Genomic DNA, 17,440 nt, shown 5'->3' on the forward strand with positions numbered 1-17,440 from the left:
TGGTTTCTGAAATCTGATCTGGGTGATCAGAGCGTCCACACTGAAGTCACATCAGTCGAAAGCAGATTGGAAACTACCTCCATATGTGGTTTGGGACAAGTGACACAAATCAGACTTGGAGCGTCCAGACTCATAAAACCAATCTGGATAGAATCATTAATAGGTCACTAAAGTTCACAAATCTGAACATGGCCTAAGCCTTGGGCCTGTCACAGAGAATCAATATTTCATTCCAAATGCACGTACTTAAACTGTAATATAATTTATATAATATCATGAGTTTCCAAACACATGAACTCAAAACATCCAATGATAACAGAGTATAAATAACATAATTAAATATAGCCATCTAATATCAACACTATTAAAAGTTGTGATTGCTGTGCGGTACAAAAAAGTTTTGATAATGCTGTGTGCTCAAGGTGCCACTGATATTGAAACAAAGATATAACACGTCCATTTTCCATTTGTGGAAAATTACAGTAGCAAGCACATTGTTAGCCTGACCTTGGTGTTGATATGTATATCTGGATATGTTGATATGTATCACCGGATAAAGTGGTGTTAAAGCGGCATCATAGAGGATTTCCAATAGCATGCATACAGAGTTTATGGAAAAACATCAGAAATCTCTTCTTATGGTTTGTGTCAACTGGGTCACACTTCCTGATTCAACTACTGTAAAACTGTTTCTTCAGCTGATTCTATCACGTTGTTGTTGTTTTACAGTAAGCACTGCACTTTCTCCCCTGCTACTACTAGGCTTGTATGAAAATGTAATAGACTTATCCATGGCATGCATGACATCAAATTATTACAAAAAATAATTCAATTTCAAAACTCATATTCCTTACACTATACACATCATAGATTTTGTTTATATTCACCATACATAATAATGAGAGGAGACAGGTTTACCTGATTTCTTCAGTATTATCAAGACCTTTATTTATTTTATTTATTTATTTTTCGTCAATTAAACCATTATGTATTTTAATGATTTTTTTTAAAACAGTGACACAAGCCTTGTAGAGATTGATCTCTGTAGCAGGTAATTAAAAAAGTGCTAAGCAAGTACTTTGCTTACAGTGCTAAATCTAGATACGCATATACATTATTCAGTATTCCCAATAGATTTTTTCCATACAAGGATACAACCAGTTTCCCTCCCCTGCATATCTTATCAGTATCACATTATAATTCTCTAATGTGTTTTAGGTTTGGGGGGGTGTTTGCAGAGTGGCACTATCACAAGAGAGGTGGGTGGGATAGAGGAAAGGAAAAGGCGCTGAGGGTCACCCCGTCTCAACTGATAGGAGTGAATTTTCGATAAGGGTCTTGGCCGATACGGGGCTAACTGCTATATAAGGCCCACTCTGCTCCCAGCTGAGGTGTATCCATCCAGGAGTGCAGTGTGTACAGGTGGTGATCATGAAGTGTCTTGTTGTTCTGCTGGTCTGCGCGGTGCTCGCCGAGGGACTCGTCAAGTAAGGAAAAAAAAAAAAGTTTTCTGTACCTCATTGCTCGACTTCTGTTTTGCCTCGAATCCACTCTTTCTTTATGGGAGCAGAAATTGACCTGTGACTTTGCCAGGTGCCCTATCTGCTAAAGGCCAATGGAAAGTAACAATTCTTTGTTTGTGTCCTCCACAACCTAGGATCCCTCTGGTGAAGCACAAGTCTATGCGCCAGTCTCTGTTGGAGAAAGGAATCCAGCTGCCTTACCAGGACCCGGCTATGAAGTACCAGCCTGAGTTCTATGGCGGCTCTGCCAACATGTACATCAATAACTACGCTGATGTGAGAAATCCACTACACCACACAACGTTCACATGCACACGTATTTTTGATGTAGGCAAAAATAAGTGTATGGGTTTGGCTAGCTATTACGTTACTTTTGGGGGGGGAATACAAAACATATCATGTCCAATAGGAGCTTCGGTGCTACTCTGTAGCTATGCATTGATTATCATGCTGCTGACTCAACCCAGTTTCAGTAGTGTGAAATACCAATCGTACATTTGGAAACACTGGTATAGTGCCTTACTGTAGTGTTCTGATTGTTTTATTTTTTGTGTTTTAAATGTAGTGTTTTTTTTTTTGTTTTCTCTTGCTTGTGTGTCTTCTTATTGGACCTATGTGTCTGTCAATAAAGAGTTGATTGATTGATTGATATGCGAGCATGAGAAATAGGACATAGTAGTGTGAGATATCAGGTCAAAGTTCAGTTAATTAATCCCATGGTCCTTTTTCCCGCTTCTCTGTGCCTCCCCCCAATGTGTTGCCCAGACCACCTACTATGGAGCCATCAGCATTGGAACCCCTCCCCAGTCCTTCCAGGTGCTGTTTGACACTGGCTCCTCCAACCTGTGGGTGGACTCCATCTACTGCAACACTCAGGCCTGCAGTGAGTATATTTACTGTATATGGCAGTGGCAGGAACTAACGGGCTTCAACATGCGTCATCTGGCACTTTCTTAGAGCCCGACCGATACTGGATTTTTGAGGCCGATGCCGATATTAGGGAGTAAAAAAATTCCGATATTGGCCGATATTCTTATATTATATAATACACATTATATTACACAATTTTTTTTTTTTGCAATGATCCCTCGAATATCAAACACAAAGATATGATTTGACATGACTTGAGATATGTAATGTAGGCAGGATATTCTACAGCTTATCAATAAACTTTATTGTCCAAAATGACATCAATGCAATGAAACCGTAAACTTCACTGGGAATTTAATAATTATAAAGAACTAGAAATACAAAAAAACAAATAGAACAAATATAAAATATAACTTGAGTTAAGAAAAAATATCAAATATACACAACATGCTGTCTATAACTAAAGAAATACAAAATAAAAAAATATCGGCAATATCAGCCAACTGATACCGGTATACCGGTATATCGGTTATTGGCCAATATCGGTGGACCGATATATCAGTCGGCTCTACTTCAGAGCATATCCGCATGTGAAGCACTTTCAGACGACTTGAGGCTTGAGCTTGCAGAGCTTGTGGTTTGTCATCATGTTTGATGAGATTTCTCGTGTAATTCAGGCAGGCCATTAAGCCGTTTGGTCTTTGGGCGACATGAGGAGCCGAGTACTTGAATGCTGACAATCAAATGAATGATCAGAATGTTGAAAAGGCAGTGCGGGCGTGCAGGGTGGGCATAAGGACATGTTCATATGGTACTGGCACCAGAGATAATCATAAGATAATCATAAGGACATGTTCATATGGTACTGGCTCCAGAGATAATCCTGATCTATGCCATTTCCAGACACGCACACAAAGTTCAACCCCCAGCAGTCCTCCACCTACTCTGCCAACGGCCAGACGTTCTACCTGCCCTACGGAGCTGGAAGCCTTGATGGAAGCTTTGCATATGACACTGTCAACGTGAGTCTAACCTCCAACTAACCAATTCAGTTCCATTTTTTAAATGTCCCTCATCAGAATTAGGGTTATAGCGTTATTACCGGATCATGCAACACCACACCATATTAGGATCAAAACACAAAGTAATATCCAGGCTTAGGTAGCAAAACAGGCTAATGGCACAAAGTGTAAAGCTTGCAATGTCTTTAATGGACTTTGTAAAGCTAAAAATGTATGGTCCATGTATTTCTTTAAATAAAGACTTTCAATACTATGATACTGCCGAATCTTAGTTAACCTATTTTAATGGTTTTGTATTAAGATACTTAGGTAGTATTAAAATATCATGCCTAACAGACATGCACCAACATAGATCATTTATAAATATTATGTCTACAAATAGGCAATTATAGTATGAATAGAATCTAGTACATGCATATCTGTATACCAGTATGACATCTGCTGCTCTTCACTCATCCTATTGCTCTGTAATATGGCCCCTGTAGGTTGGCGGCATTGTGATCACCAACCAGGAGATCGGTCTGAGCACAAACGAGCCAGGCCAGAACTTTGTGGTGGCCAAGTTCGACGGCATCATGGGCCTGGCCTACCCAGGCATCTCAGCTGGAGGACAGACCCCCGTCATGGACAACATGATGTCTCAGAACCTGCTGCAGGCCAACCAGTTCTCTTTCTACCTTTCCAGGTATTCCAGGACTACCAAGTCAACCACATATCCATCAACACATCAATGTTTTAAAGCTGTAACTCCAAGAAGGGTGAGCTGGGAGCTAAGTTTGCTGTGTTGTCTTGGCTAGGGGAGGAGCCCAGGGCAGTGTGCTGTCCTTCGGAGGAGTGGACAGCAGCTTGTACCAGGGCCAGATCTACTGGACCCCCGTCACCTCTGAGACCTACTGGCAGATCGGCGTTCAAGGGTCTGAGTCTTTTAAATCTCACCTGCTTCTTGGATATTTCTATTCAGTCGTTTCTCTAAGCCTAATCATGATGTGCCCTATAATGTCAATTCAAGAGAAAAAACAAACTGTATATTATAACTTATAAGATAACTGATGTAGTGTTTGCTTTGCGGTGCCCCTGCAGATTCCAGATCAATGGCCAGCAGACAGGCTTGTGCTCCCAGGGCTGCCAGGCCATCGTGGACACTGGAACCTCCCAGCTGACCGCCCCACGAGAGGCCATTGGACACATCATGCAAGCCATTGGGGCCCAGCAAAACCAGTATGGAATGGTAAGGCACACACGTGCACGTCTACGCACGCGTGCGCGCGCACGCACACACACACACACACGCACGCACACACACACACACACACGCACACACGCGCACGCACGCACACACACGCGCACACACACACACACACGCACACGCACACGCACGCACGCACACACACACACACACACACACACACACGCACACACGCACACACACGCACGCACGCACGCACGCACGCACGCACGCACACACACACACACGAAACAGGTGAACCCCATTGGCTGATTCATTTAACTTATTTTAAGGAAATTATTTTAAAAGAAATCAGTGCACGAAGAGACATTCTTTGGATCATAGCAGATATTATTCCTACATATTCCAGGCTAGAAAGCCATTTAAAATTTCCACCCTCAGATATTTAAGGAAAGTAATTAGGCACAAAAACACATCATCACTGTGCAGCGCAAACCTCTTATCTCCAAAAAAGCTATTTTTCCACAAGGAAGAAAAAACATTCATATTTTGACATGGTGTAAATAGTAATAGAAAGCCAAAGTCGCGCCCCTTTCCGGTAGGGCCCTATACGAACCAGTGTCGGGAAAAAATATGAACGGCAAGTTAAATTAGAAAAACAAACAAAACACACAACTAGTCGCGTAAGTGATGTCGTAACTTTCTCTCCCGCCAGGCCATGTTGGTGTTGATGTGATGTATATTGTGCGAGATGAGAGATGTAGTTGATTGAGTCGTTTCTTCTTACCAAATGAAATGTATACATTTCAGTTTTACAACAAACTGTCACTTTCTTGACTTGCAAAGTTATCTTTTAAACGGACAAACATCACATGTGTACTGCATGGCACACAATTCAAACGGGAGCAAAAAATGATGTCTTTTGCCGTTCACCACCACTGATATTCTTTTCAGGCGCTGGTTAATGAAGCAGGAAGTAGGTGTGACTTTGGCTCTCTATAATACATTAATAACCAGTAATATAACAAGCTTTCACTGGTCCAAAAGTACCTGAAACTTTCATAGGTTGTTTGTGGGTACCCACTAAAATCCATTTATGATGAAAAGGGTCACGATCCGATTCAAGAATCGAGAATCGATTCTCAATTCCAATGATTCTCGATTCTAGAATCGATTCTCTACAAAGAGGGATTTCAGGATCGACTCCAGTCCGCTGTGTGCTAAGAAAGCAAAATATAGCAGAACATTCGAGACCAACTTTTTTCACCATCATCCCGGAACCATTCAAACCTTTCAAGAATCGACCAGTATTGCCTTTTGGTGAAGTATAGACTTCACTTTTACACTCAAACTGGAGAGAACTGAAGGAGCTGCTAATTATGTCAATGAACAAACACCACAACATCAAATAGCCTACTACACAATAGCACTGTATGTGTGTCCCTCTCACATCTCTTTGTTGTGTTGTTTTCTAGTACACGGTGAACTGCAACTCCATTTACAACCTGCCAACTCTCACCTTTGTGATCAGTGGCATCTCCTTCCCCGTGCCTCCCTCTGCTTACATCATCCAGGTGAGTTACGTCACGTGTATGTGTGTAGTGTCTGCATGTTTCTGTCTCACCGTTTGTGTGTGCATGCCCCCTTTGTGTGTGCGCCATGTGTGTGTGTGTGTGTGTGTGTGTGTGTGTGTGTGTGTGTGTGCTTGCGCGCGCATATCTCACACCTTCTGTGTCCGCCTGCAGAACAACCAGAACGGATACCAGTTTTGCTCGGTGGGCATCTCCCCCACCTACCTGCCCTCTCAGAGCGGCCAGCCCCTGTGGATCTTCGGAGACGTGTTCCTCAGGGAGTACTACTCCGTTTACGACCGCACCAACAACCAGCTCGGCTTCGCCACGGCTGCCTAAGCATTACGGGCGTAACCTGACCACGACACTAAACCTGCTCAAGATAATGTTGATGATTAAGCTCCTGACACCCCAAACACTGTCAAACCAACACACCAGATAAATAGCTAGTCTTCATCTATTTTCTTCTATTTTTGCAAGATTGTATAGCAACCACACTGAAGCTTACTGTACTGTAGGTCAGATGAGATATAACAGCTGTTCTTGGATTGTTGGCTTCACAGAGGTAGTTGGCTTTGTATATATGGAGAGATTATAGAGTATAAATTAGGCTACAATATGTCCATTAAATGTTGTGATTCATGAGCACAATAAAAACGAAAGTGTCAACAATTAATGTTTTAATGTTTCATCTTTACAAATGAGCTTTTGTTATCGTAGCAACACATCAATGGGATTTCTCCCTTTGTAATTAAAGGTCGGTGTGTGTGTGTGTGTGTGTGTGTGTGTGTGTGTGTGTGTGTGTGTGTGTGTGTGTGTGTGTGTGCGCACGTGCGTGTCTAATTACTTCCCTCAACTAGTGGAAAGTGGAAGCCATTTTAAATTGCGTACTATCCTGGGACATACAGGCAGAATAACTGTTGATAAATCGAGAGAGAATTCAATGAGCGTGTCCTTGCATGCTGTGTGTGTTAGTGAAGTGTGTGTCTGTGTGTAACTGTGTGCATGCTGTGTGTGTTAGTGAAGTGTATGTGTGTGTCTTACACTGTCTGAATATTGTCTGAGCCAAACATGGAGAAATGAGGTCACTAATGAGCTCCTCCCTCAGATTTCAGGGAAATTGTAATTGTGTGTGTGTGTGTGTGTGTGTGTTTCACTATGGAAAAACAGCACATGGGTGCAGCTGTCTCCATGGCAGCTGTCAACACACACACACACACACACACACACACACACACACACACACACACACACACACACACACACACACACACACACACACGTGGAATGAAGTCCCATGAATGTCTTGTTGGGTCAAGGGATGGAGAGAGATTGTGAAATTGAGAGACAGATAAGGTAGCGTGATCCTCACACACGCTACGTCCTGACAGTCCTGCCGGTGAAACGCCTCGCTGTCAGGTACGCAGAAGCGGCTGGTGACTGCACATGTATCGGAGGAAGGATGTGCTAGTCTACGGCTCTCCCCAGATCGGGCAGAGGGTTTGGAGCAACGACCGGGGCAGCAGAGGGAATTGGCCAAGTACAATTGGGAGAAAATGGGAGAAACTTGATTAAAAATAAAATAATAATAATCATATCCTGATCTTTGCACTTGGGTTTGGGTTACTGTTCCCTTTCACTGCTGTGTTTACAGACTCCATTTTGTTTGCCTGCTCATCTGCTAAGTGCTGTAGCCGTCCTGTAGCCCTGCAATGCGCGTCACAACAGGACGTGTCCCCATTTCCCTTTAAACTATGAGGCCTGAGAAATGTGTGTCAGTGACAAGTTGCACCATGAATAATGTCCAGCCTGAAGGCTTGTTTCCCTGCCCTTAAACAGTGAAAATAGCCTGCTGACTGACCCCAGATCAGGTTGCGTCCAGCCAAGAGGCCCTCCCACTCCTCTCTCTCTCTCAAACACACAAAGATGCACAATGCTTTGATTTCCCTATCCTCTTCCTTCCTTGAGAGCAGATGGAATCCATATTAGGCTAGTCAGAGGCAGTGTTGACAGACATCACACACATGTCCATCTTGATTCCCGCTTGGTGTTTTAGCCAGAGTCAAAGTGAGCGAGTGGGCAACGACTGCCACACCGAATCATGTAGCGCTCCCTGCTTATCCAGCCACGCAAGCCCCGCCTCCCAGTCCACGTCTGCATGTCATCTTTCATCAATTATGACTTGAAGTTGGGAAATTACATTTGGAGGGAGAAGCGTCACTGTAACATCTCCTTGGTCCTGCAGACGAAATGCCTCCATCAAATGAGTCTGTTTCATTGGGACACATTTAACAAAATCAGAGTGCTACCTGAAGAAAGTCTGCAATAGTGGTGCATCCAAAATGATTCACCGTCCCTCTTGAGGTTGTGCTGCCATCACTGTGAGGTCACCAAAACACAGGCCACCCTACCTACCTCCTACCTCTCTCTGCCTCTATCTCTCTCTCCCTGTCTCTCTCTCTCTTTCTCTCTCTCTCTCACTCAGACTCTTAACAGATCTCTCCACCCCTCTCTCTCTGATCCTGTCTCTCTCTCTCTTTCTCTCTCTCTCTCTCTCTCTCTCTCTCTGATCCTGTCTCTCTCTCTCTTTCTCTCTCTCTCTCTCTCTCTCTCTCTCACTCAGACTCTTAACAGATCTCTCCACCCCTCTCTCTCTGATCCTGTCTCTCTCTCTCTTTCTCTCTCTCTTTCTCTCTCTCTCTCTCTCTCACTCAGACTCTTAACAGATCTCTCCACCCCTCTCTCTCTGATCCTGTCAGGTCCAGATCACAGCTCGTCGTGCCTGCATTTTGTCATCTGTGCTTGTGTCCTCCTCTCGCACAATCTGTACACCCTGCAATGCATGCACATAGGGTTATCAAATGTATCGAAAATATCAGTACTGAACATTTGAATCGGATACAAATACTAATTTGCAACAGGTATCGATAGTATCGATAAGTATCAATACAAAAAATTTGAAACGGATACAATACTCATTTGCAACAGTTTCGATAGCATCAGTGCTTTCTTTTCATGGAAAATCACTGATTTTTCCCTCCCTATCATTGGTGGGTATCTGTTGCTGGCTAAACGTGTTCTGATGGCTAGAGCAGGGCTAATCTGCTGTCTAAATTCAAAGTTTTATCAGGCCTAGATTATGGAGAAGTGTGAGTCTGTCCGTCCATCTGTCCATCTAACTTTATTTTTATGACTCTTGTTGTGTCGTCATCGGGGGGATGAAAATGGTATCGAGTATCGATATTTTCCTGGGTATCGGTAGTAGTAGAAATTATAGTATGGTGACATCCCTATTCCCTACATGCATATGCATATACAAGCATGCACGCATGCATGCATGCATGCACACACACACACACACACACACACACACACACACACACCGTACACACACACAATCACGGGGTATCCTTCCTGCCCTGGAGCTGGCAGAACGGTTCATCCTATTACAGTAAGTGAAGAGGCTGCCTTTCAACCCTCAGCACCTGCTTCAATCATGATTGCATCCTTAATGGCCAAGGACATTTGGTGTGGTTGCTCCTGACTCATTCACAAGATCAATGTCCCAAGGCCTTCCACCCAGCATCAGTCTCCTCCAGCAATGTAGACCCACACACATACACAAAATACACACACTCAAGCACACACATGTGAGTCATGCATTTAACCTAATTAAGCATTCTCTGCTGCCTGTGTCCGATCCATAGTTGAAGATGAAGCCATTGTTTGCCCCCCCCCCCCCCCCCCCCAACAAAGGCAGGGGTGATGCATCATGCTTGCTCATAGTGTATGATATGATGTGGGTGTGGCTTCATTACATCATCAAAGAGAATGGTGCTGCTGATCAATGGGAAGGATTACCACCATGCTGATGAAGAACAAATGTCACAGATTGCAGAAATAGCCCATTTAATGAACGCTGAATGTCAAAAACATTGCTATTGAGAGAGGGAGAGAGGGCTAGAGAGAGAGAGAGACACAGAGAGAGAGAGGGAGGGAGGGAGGGAGAGAGAGAGAGGAAAACAGAAACAAAGAGATGGAGATGGCGAGGGGAAAAAACAGAGAAAGGCAAGAGAGCAGGGGGGAGAAGAGATGGCCCGCTTAAGCTCAAATAAATCTGTGTATTTGATTTAAGCCTCTTACTACCATGCTAGCCATAGCCAAAAGCAGCACCCCCCCCCCCCCACACACACACACACACACACCTCCCCCGTCCCTCTGCTTAACTCCAACTGGCTTCAAAGAGTCAGAAGACAAAAGTGGAACATGGACCGCTAATCGAATGAGAAGCTGGTAAATAGGGAGTGGGATAGAGAGGGAGGGAGGACATGCAGCAGGATGTATTCTGAAACTGTGCTGCTGCTCTGGTTGAAAATATTGACGTACTATTTAAGATAAAATATCTGATCTCAGACCAGATTGCATTAAATCTACAACAAAAACAAGCACTTGTAGTCACTATGTATTTCTATGTACTGCTTTATGATGAAGCCTTGACAGTAGCATCTAATTTAAATGTAGCACCATGAGCCACAGTTCATACTAATTAACTTGGAAGGAATATAATCCACTATTTTTCTCTTGGCAACAGAAAATTAAATTAAGGATTATCTTGATGTCGGTGTTTTCTCTTCGCTGAGTGAGACATCTCACTCTCTGCTGAAGTTTGTTTGCAGTTCCATCCTCCCTCAGTGCAGGAAAATTGTAGTCTGTGATACATTTCTATTGTGAGAGAAATACAGGCTCTCTTATGGCTTATGTTGTCCACTGGAAACAGGTTTGAGGTTACGTAAGGCAGATTACTGTACAAACACAACACCACCACCATCCATGAATCAGTCACACACAAGGAGACACACACAAACATAAAGCGAGAGAGACATTACAGAAACACAGACCTATAATACATATATTCCAATCTCCTAAAGGCACACACACACACACACACACACACACACACACGCGCGCGCGCATGAGGGCACGCACACACACACACACACACACACACACACACACACACACACACACACACATACACACACACACACACACGCACACACACACACACACACACACACACACACTGACATGGTTTCTTTGGCTATATCAGTTGTTGAAAGCGAAAGGGCGGAAGTACTGCAATAATTATTATGGCATCAATGCATTTCTGCAGATGCATAACACACACACACACACACACACACACACACACACACAGACACACACACACACACACAAGTGATGATGTGAGTCAGATCAGATGTTATGGCCTTATGCATCAGAGCAGCCTGTCATCTGAGCTTCCTGGTTCTCTAACAAGAAAGAACACACAGATGATCTAATTATCTTTCTTTCTTTCTTTCTTTCTTTCTTTCTTTCTTTCTTTCTTAAACAAATCACTACACAACCACACAGGATACTTTATATAGCCAGAAGTGTATGTTATATTATTATTATTATCATTATTATTATTATTAGGCCAGTAGCCAGTAATAATAGGCTAAGTAGGCCTATAGCAGCAGTATAGCAGTAGCATAACGTACAGCTAGAATGAGATTCATAACATGGAAATGCCTCACTAAGCCATACAGTGAAATCCAACACTATTCCATCTGCCATAAAGCAGCTATTAAATGCGAATACAGATCACAGAACATTGCAGTATAGCAACGAGCAGAGTTTACCCTTCGTTCACATCACACCTACTGCAAGACAGCTCATGGTTTAATCCATCAGACTGAAGAAATCCATGCAATGTCTTTACAGCAATAACCTTGAAGCGGGTGGTGCTGTGCTGCACTGATGCCTTCTAAGGAAAACAACTAAGTATTTATCGATGCTAGTAGCTATAACACACAGACCATCGTCCTGACTCCTGAGTCCTGATAGGCAAATCATGAACACTATAGCCGGGTAATTGTCATAGCCTGTAGGCTAGTGTGTCGCAGAGGTAACCGGCGCTTTAAACAACAACAACACTATGTTGGGAGTGCTGCTGGTGCTGTGTATGGATGGAGCATCGTTGAGCAACATGCCTGTGCTGGGGCTGGTCTCAACAGGGCGTGGGCCTCACTCACAGAGAATGCGCAAGGCGGGTGTGACCGACGTGACAGCTAAAAATCAATTAGGTGCTCCCCCATTACCTTACCTACTTCTCATCAAAGTGTAAAGAAGATTTACTTTTGTTAAACGTGCGTGCGCACCATATCTGTGAGACAAAAACAAAACACAACACAAAACAACCAAGCCTCCTCAGCTTTGGCACCTACTAGGCTACTAGGCGGGTGTGCATTGCGCGCAGGCAGTCGCAGGCCTACTGTACTAGCAGGTTGTTCAAAAATATCTATCACTCCCCATGGTTGGGAATTTGCGTTTTAGCCTACTGCAGTCATCAACAGACTGGTGTACTATGATAAGGCCTCTCCCAGTGTCCTTCTCCAGCGGTGCGCATCGTTCGCCTCTTTGGCCTGTCGGGTCGCATGTCTTACCTGCAGCCGGGAGGAGAGAGGGAATGGAAGGTGGAGAGGGAAAACATCTCAGCCCTGTCCGCCATCTTCTTCCACAAATGACTCAGAGCGACTGCAGAAAATCACCGAGGGAGCGCAGTCCATTCACAGTCGGATCGCAGAAGACGGGACGCAATCGCGGACAGCCGTTTCTCTCTCTGCGGCCGCACAGATGCCCCCTGGCCGCAACCCGTAGCCGAATCAGACGAGCCTGCTCAGCACCATCAAATCTGCAGCCGGCTATCCACACAAGGGGAAGGAGGGTATTCAAGACAGAAATTATTTTCAGAGAGCGCACCGCGGAAATGAAAACAAAAGCCCTGTGTGTCCCGTGCAGCCGCAGTCCCGTGTTTTTCCTCGGCAAATGTCTGCTGCTGCTGCTGCTGCTGCTGCCTATATGACACACAATACGGGCCAGCAGTGCGGAGACGGGGAGGTGTGTGTGTGGCGGGGGGGGACGGGGGGCAGAGGAGATATAACGTCAGTGCTGCCGCTGCCTGAGTGGATGTAGGCAGAGGCTAGAGTTGTGGGCTGGGCTATACAGGCTAGAAAATGGTAGTAGACTTTAGGCCTATACAAAAACAATGTGCCTACTAGAGTAGCTACAGAGTTGAGGATGGTTTCACGCGTGACACGGAAAAGCCGCGGGAAACCGATTACAAGTGCTAGTTCCCAAAGTGTCACTGTCCCCGCTGTTCAGTGCAATGGACTTCCAAATTCCAATAACAGCATTGTGTCATACAGACAGATGGAGAGACTGAGGTTCCTGACAGCCAACTCGCTTAGAAGGTTCTCAAATATCTGGGACCCCTTTTTTGCTTACTTTGACGAAGTGAAGAATGACTAGTGAGTCGTGACCATAGGTCGTGACTGAGGTTAGGCTTTAGGGGTGATAGACGGCTTACCTGGATGGTTTTCCATGGACCCCTTGCTTTTCGTAGGATCTCCATGCATAATTATTGTACAACAAGCACATAATGCGGCTGGTATACGTTAGGCCTACAATGGTTACAATACTAAATGTCAAAGATGTTTTTTTCCCTGTGTCTGAGCTTGTTTGTCTTGTTTGTTTATTGTTCTAAAAAAACTTTTGTTCCAAAAAAACAAATCAAAATAATAAACTTTATTTATAGCACATTTCAAACATAAAATGCCAATAAATGTGCTTTACAGAAAGATAAAATAGTGGAATAAAATGACAGCAAAAACACACAAAACGGTAATAAACCAAATAGCGGTCAAATGAGAAAAGCATATATACGCCTAATAAGCATAAGAATGTATGACAGGAAATATGGTACAAATTAAAATAAGTGAAAGATGGTTCCTAAGAGAATGCCCTTTTATAGAGCAAATGACAGCATATGACCCAAACCTCCTTCTTTTCTGAATAGATTGAACACCTTTTTATGCTTATACTTGAATCTTTATAGGCCCCCACAAATCATAGTATCATTCATAATAAGTAGTATAATTCACGGTAGTAACCGAGGGTCTTTTCGGGGAAAATAAATGATTTTTGTTAAAATTGGTGATTCATTGCCTTATCATTGTCGAGCTTTTAGCTGCCCCACCTTTTAATTTACCGCCGTGACTGCAAATGAACGGTCTTTGAGTGAATCGCACCCACAAGCTTCAGCCTACACTACAGTGAGCAGGCCCGTGTGAGCTGTCCACTCCCGTGGTGCTGAAGCTGGGCACCTTGCAAGGCTGCAGTGCTCCGTCTGTCGTCACACGGGGGCGGCAAATGCTCAGACTCATAGCCTCAGCTCAGACCCTGAATGAAAATCTCACCACACACAGGCTTCAGTCAGTAGTAGGCTACTTATGGTGCAGTTAACTTACACTGCCCCTACAGCATTATTTCTACGCTACAATTTTATTTGTCAAATAACACAATTGATCAGATTACACTTAGTCAAACAGGCCTAACAACCAGTGATGAAATAGTGATGACATGGAGAAAAGTTAAAACCCATATCAGTCAGTGCATAATGTTATTGTAGCCTATTTGCCGAACGGTTTTGACCAGCTTTTAGGCCGCTGACATGTATCTGTTGTAAATGTATAGGCCTAGTATAGGCTACATCATAGTAAGTAAGCTAGATACAGATAAAAGGATGTTCTTCTTGTAAGCCTAATTGATTTCTGTTTATGTTGGTGGTTGTTTGCCTTTAGGATGCTCACTGACTGGAGGTCATAGATTAGGCTACAAGGCATTGGGAATGGGGTGAGGACGGTGCTGCACGTTTACAACTAAACAAATTAAAAATGTTACAAAAATGTTTAATTTCATTTGTGTTGGTTATGTTCATAATTATAATATTGATGTCAGTAAGTGGCAAATGGATCTAGTTGAAAGTTGTCAATTCAATCATACATTGTCGTCACGAGACCGCACTTCCTGTCGCAAGCAGGCGCGCAACAGCATCACACAAAACAAATGGGATGCTGCTCCTTACAAGATAGTAGCCTACAGGAGGTCACTTCCGGTCTCTGAAAACTTGATCTCCATATCAGTTGCTTCTTCAGAGAGAAGTTTCTCTACAGTGTAGGCCTACTCTCGGAATCGGATGCAATAAACCTTGAGGAGGAGCACGAGCACCAGGCATGGCACCAGGTCCCAGAAGAGACTACGCAGTAGGCCTACGCATCTGATGCATGCACGGACGGAGACATAATTGAAGAATTGGATATAGGCTACTACACGACGACAAGTTTCATCAGTGTGAATCCCGATTTCCGAGCGGAAGAACGTTTGTTTGGAGTGTCAGACTGAGGTAAGACGATGTTTTCATTCACTAGGCAGGCCTAAATGCACACGAGCAGTCTGTAGTTGTACTTTATATGAGGATCTTTGCTTTTTCACAATTGTATTGTACTGAAGCATTAGAAAGAGTATCAAATAAGTTATGGACAATAGGCCCTTTTCAAGGGGGCCATTTTGTGTCGAAAAGGCAGGGTAACCACAAGTGCAAGCAAAACACTAATGAGGGTTTCCAACTTCCAATCATGGAGGTTGGAAACCCTCATTAGTGTTTTGCTTGCACCTGTGTTTACACTGCCTTTTCGACACAAAATGGCCCCTGTGAAAAGGCTCTATAGAGGACGTTTATTTTTATAGTCTTCCAATGGCAGGATAGTGTTTAAATGCCGTTATGCCTATGATAGTGACATCACCTTCCAATTTGACAGCTGAGAAGGGAATGCATTTATATTACTGCTTTTTAGTAAAATTGAGATATATGGCAACACCATGCAATAGAATAGAGGATTAAGTAAATATCAGATAGGCTACTTTAAGACTTACTCAAGTAATAGGTTATCTTCTACCAAAGTCATTTTCTGGGAAGGTATCTGAAGGTTTACTCAAGTGTGGCTTGCAGGTAGCCTATTTCATCCACCACTGGTTATCTTGACTGTGAGTTAGGTCTGTTTGCCCTAAATGTGACATGTCAAACTATTTGACCAAAGCACATTATGGCAAGGGGTGCCAGTCAATGTTGCTGCAAACTATCTGTTGAGAGTCAGCTGGCTAAAATGACTAGGCAGACAATTTCATGAGGTGTAAATTGTACTACTCGTGACGGTTTGACCTTCTGTGTTCTCTTTTTCATTTTTTATTATTTTGTTAGGCGTGCCAATCAGGTTTTTATTTATTTATCAAACCTCACAAAAGGATGCACACCAATCAAAATGTACAGCCTCTATACATCAAATGACCATTCAACACAACAAGAACAACGCAAAGACAAATCTTAGTGCAGAAACCTTAAAGGGCCCATATTTTGCTAATATAATGTATTATTATTTTATTGTTGGCCTCCACTAGAGTAGCTTATTGCATCATTCATAGTTGAAAAAACTCATTGTTTATCTTGTACTGGCTCATACTGCCCCCTTCAGTTCACCCTCTGTCTGAAACGCTCTGTTTTTAGGTCCTGTCCCTGAACCCCCACCCTCTGGAAAATACTCCAGGTGGGCAGCGCGAGGAGTTTTTGTGTTTGCAAACCTCTGCCCAGAGAGCTAGTGCTTCTGTCTGTCTGTCTGTCTGTCTGTCTGTCTGTCTGTCTGTCTGTCTGTCTGTCTGTCTGTCTGTCTGTCTGTCTATCTGTCTGTCTATCTATCTATCTAGATAGATAGATAGATAGATAGATAGATAGATATGCATAACAGAAACAGACAGGCGATCTCTGCTTTGGCTACTAAATTTGGTAGTTGTAAAACAATTATATCAACGAGCAACGGATTGTCAAAACGAATTTGACCATCGATGAAAAACGTGACTTGGACGTAAAGCAAGCTATCAATTGATATATCAACATCCCCCTAGCTATCTACAGCTCCGCTAGGCCCGGGCTGCACCCGGAGATTTCCTTCGGTGGCTGGCCGAGCAGGGATTCTATTACCGCGGCCGCCATAACGTTACACCCTGCCCGGGGAGCTTCACACTAGCTAATGTAGCTAGTTAGCTAACTTCCCAAATGCTTGTGACTATAAGTGTGCCTCTCCTAGCAAAGGCTACACGGACCAAACCAAAATGAGGACTTGGAGAAGTCAGCAAGTTGGACTAACGTTACAAGTTCTGAAAATGTGTGCCTTTCGTCATTCATCGGTTGTTCATATGTATATAAGGCAGCTGTGCTGCTAGGCTAACATAATAGCAAGTGCTAACGTTACCCTGCCGGTAAGTAATGTTAGCGCTTCCTAGCAGCACATTGGATCGATGCTGGAATGAGACACATATTTTCAGAACTTACCA

At 43.6% G+C, this 17,440-nt stretch overlaps 2 protein-coding genes across 2 annotated transcripts in view; one reads left to right on the top strand and one right to left on the bottom strand.

Moving 5' to 3' along the window:
* mapk8ip2 (mitogen-activated protein kinase 8 interacting protein 2) overlaps window positions 1-12,725 on the bottom strand; it is a gene marked incomplete at its 5' end in the record, with an annotated part of 40,258 nt that extends 27,533 nt beyond the window's left edge. The window contains one exon of the mRNA XM_083655171.1: window positions 12,661-12,725. Within this exon, the coding sequence (XP_083511297.1) occupies window positions 12,661-12,725 (65 nt within the window). The remainder of the gene's footprint in view (window positions 1-12,660) is intronic.
* Window positions 1,432-6,511, top strand: LOC310793373 (gastricsin-like; the record flags this gene model as incomplete). The annotated part of the gene is made up of 9 exons (XM_083655182.1): window positions 1,432-1,487; window positions 1,658-1,799; window positions 2,289-2,406; window positions 3,297-3,415; window positions 3,901-4,100; window positions 4,213-4,329; window positions 4,496-4,643; window positions 6,077-6,175; window positions 6,347-6,511. The coding sequence occupies 9 exons, from the start codon at window positions 1,432-1,434 to the stop codon at window positions 6,509-6,511; spliced, it is 1,164 nt and encodes a 387-aa protein (XP_083511308.1).
* Window positions 12,726-17,440: the final 4,715 nt, after the last annotated feature.

The sequence above is a fragment of the Poromitra crassiceps genome (genome assembly GCF_964638095.1).
Source record: "Poromitra crassiceps genome assembly, chromosome: 18".
NCBI lineage: Eukaryota > Metazoa > Chordata > Actinopteri > Beryciformes > Melamphaidae > Poromitra > Poromitra crassiceps.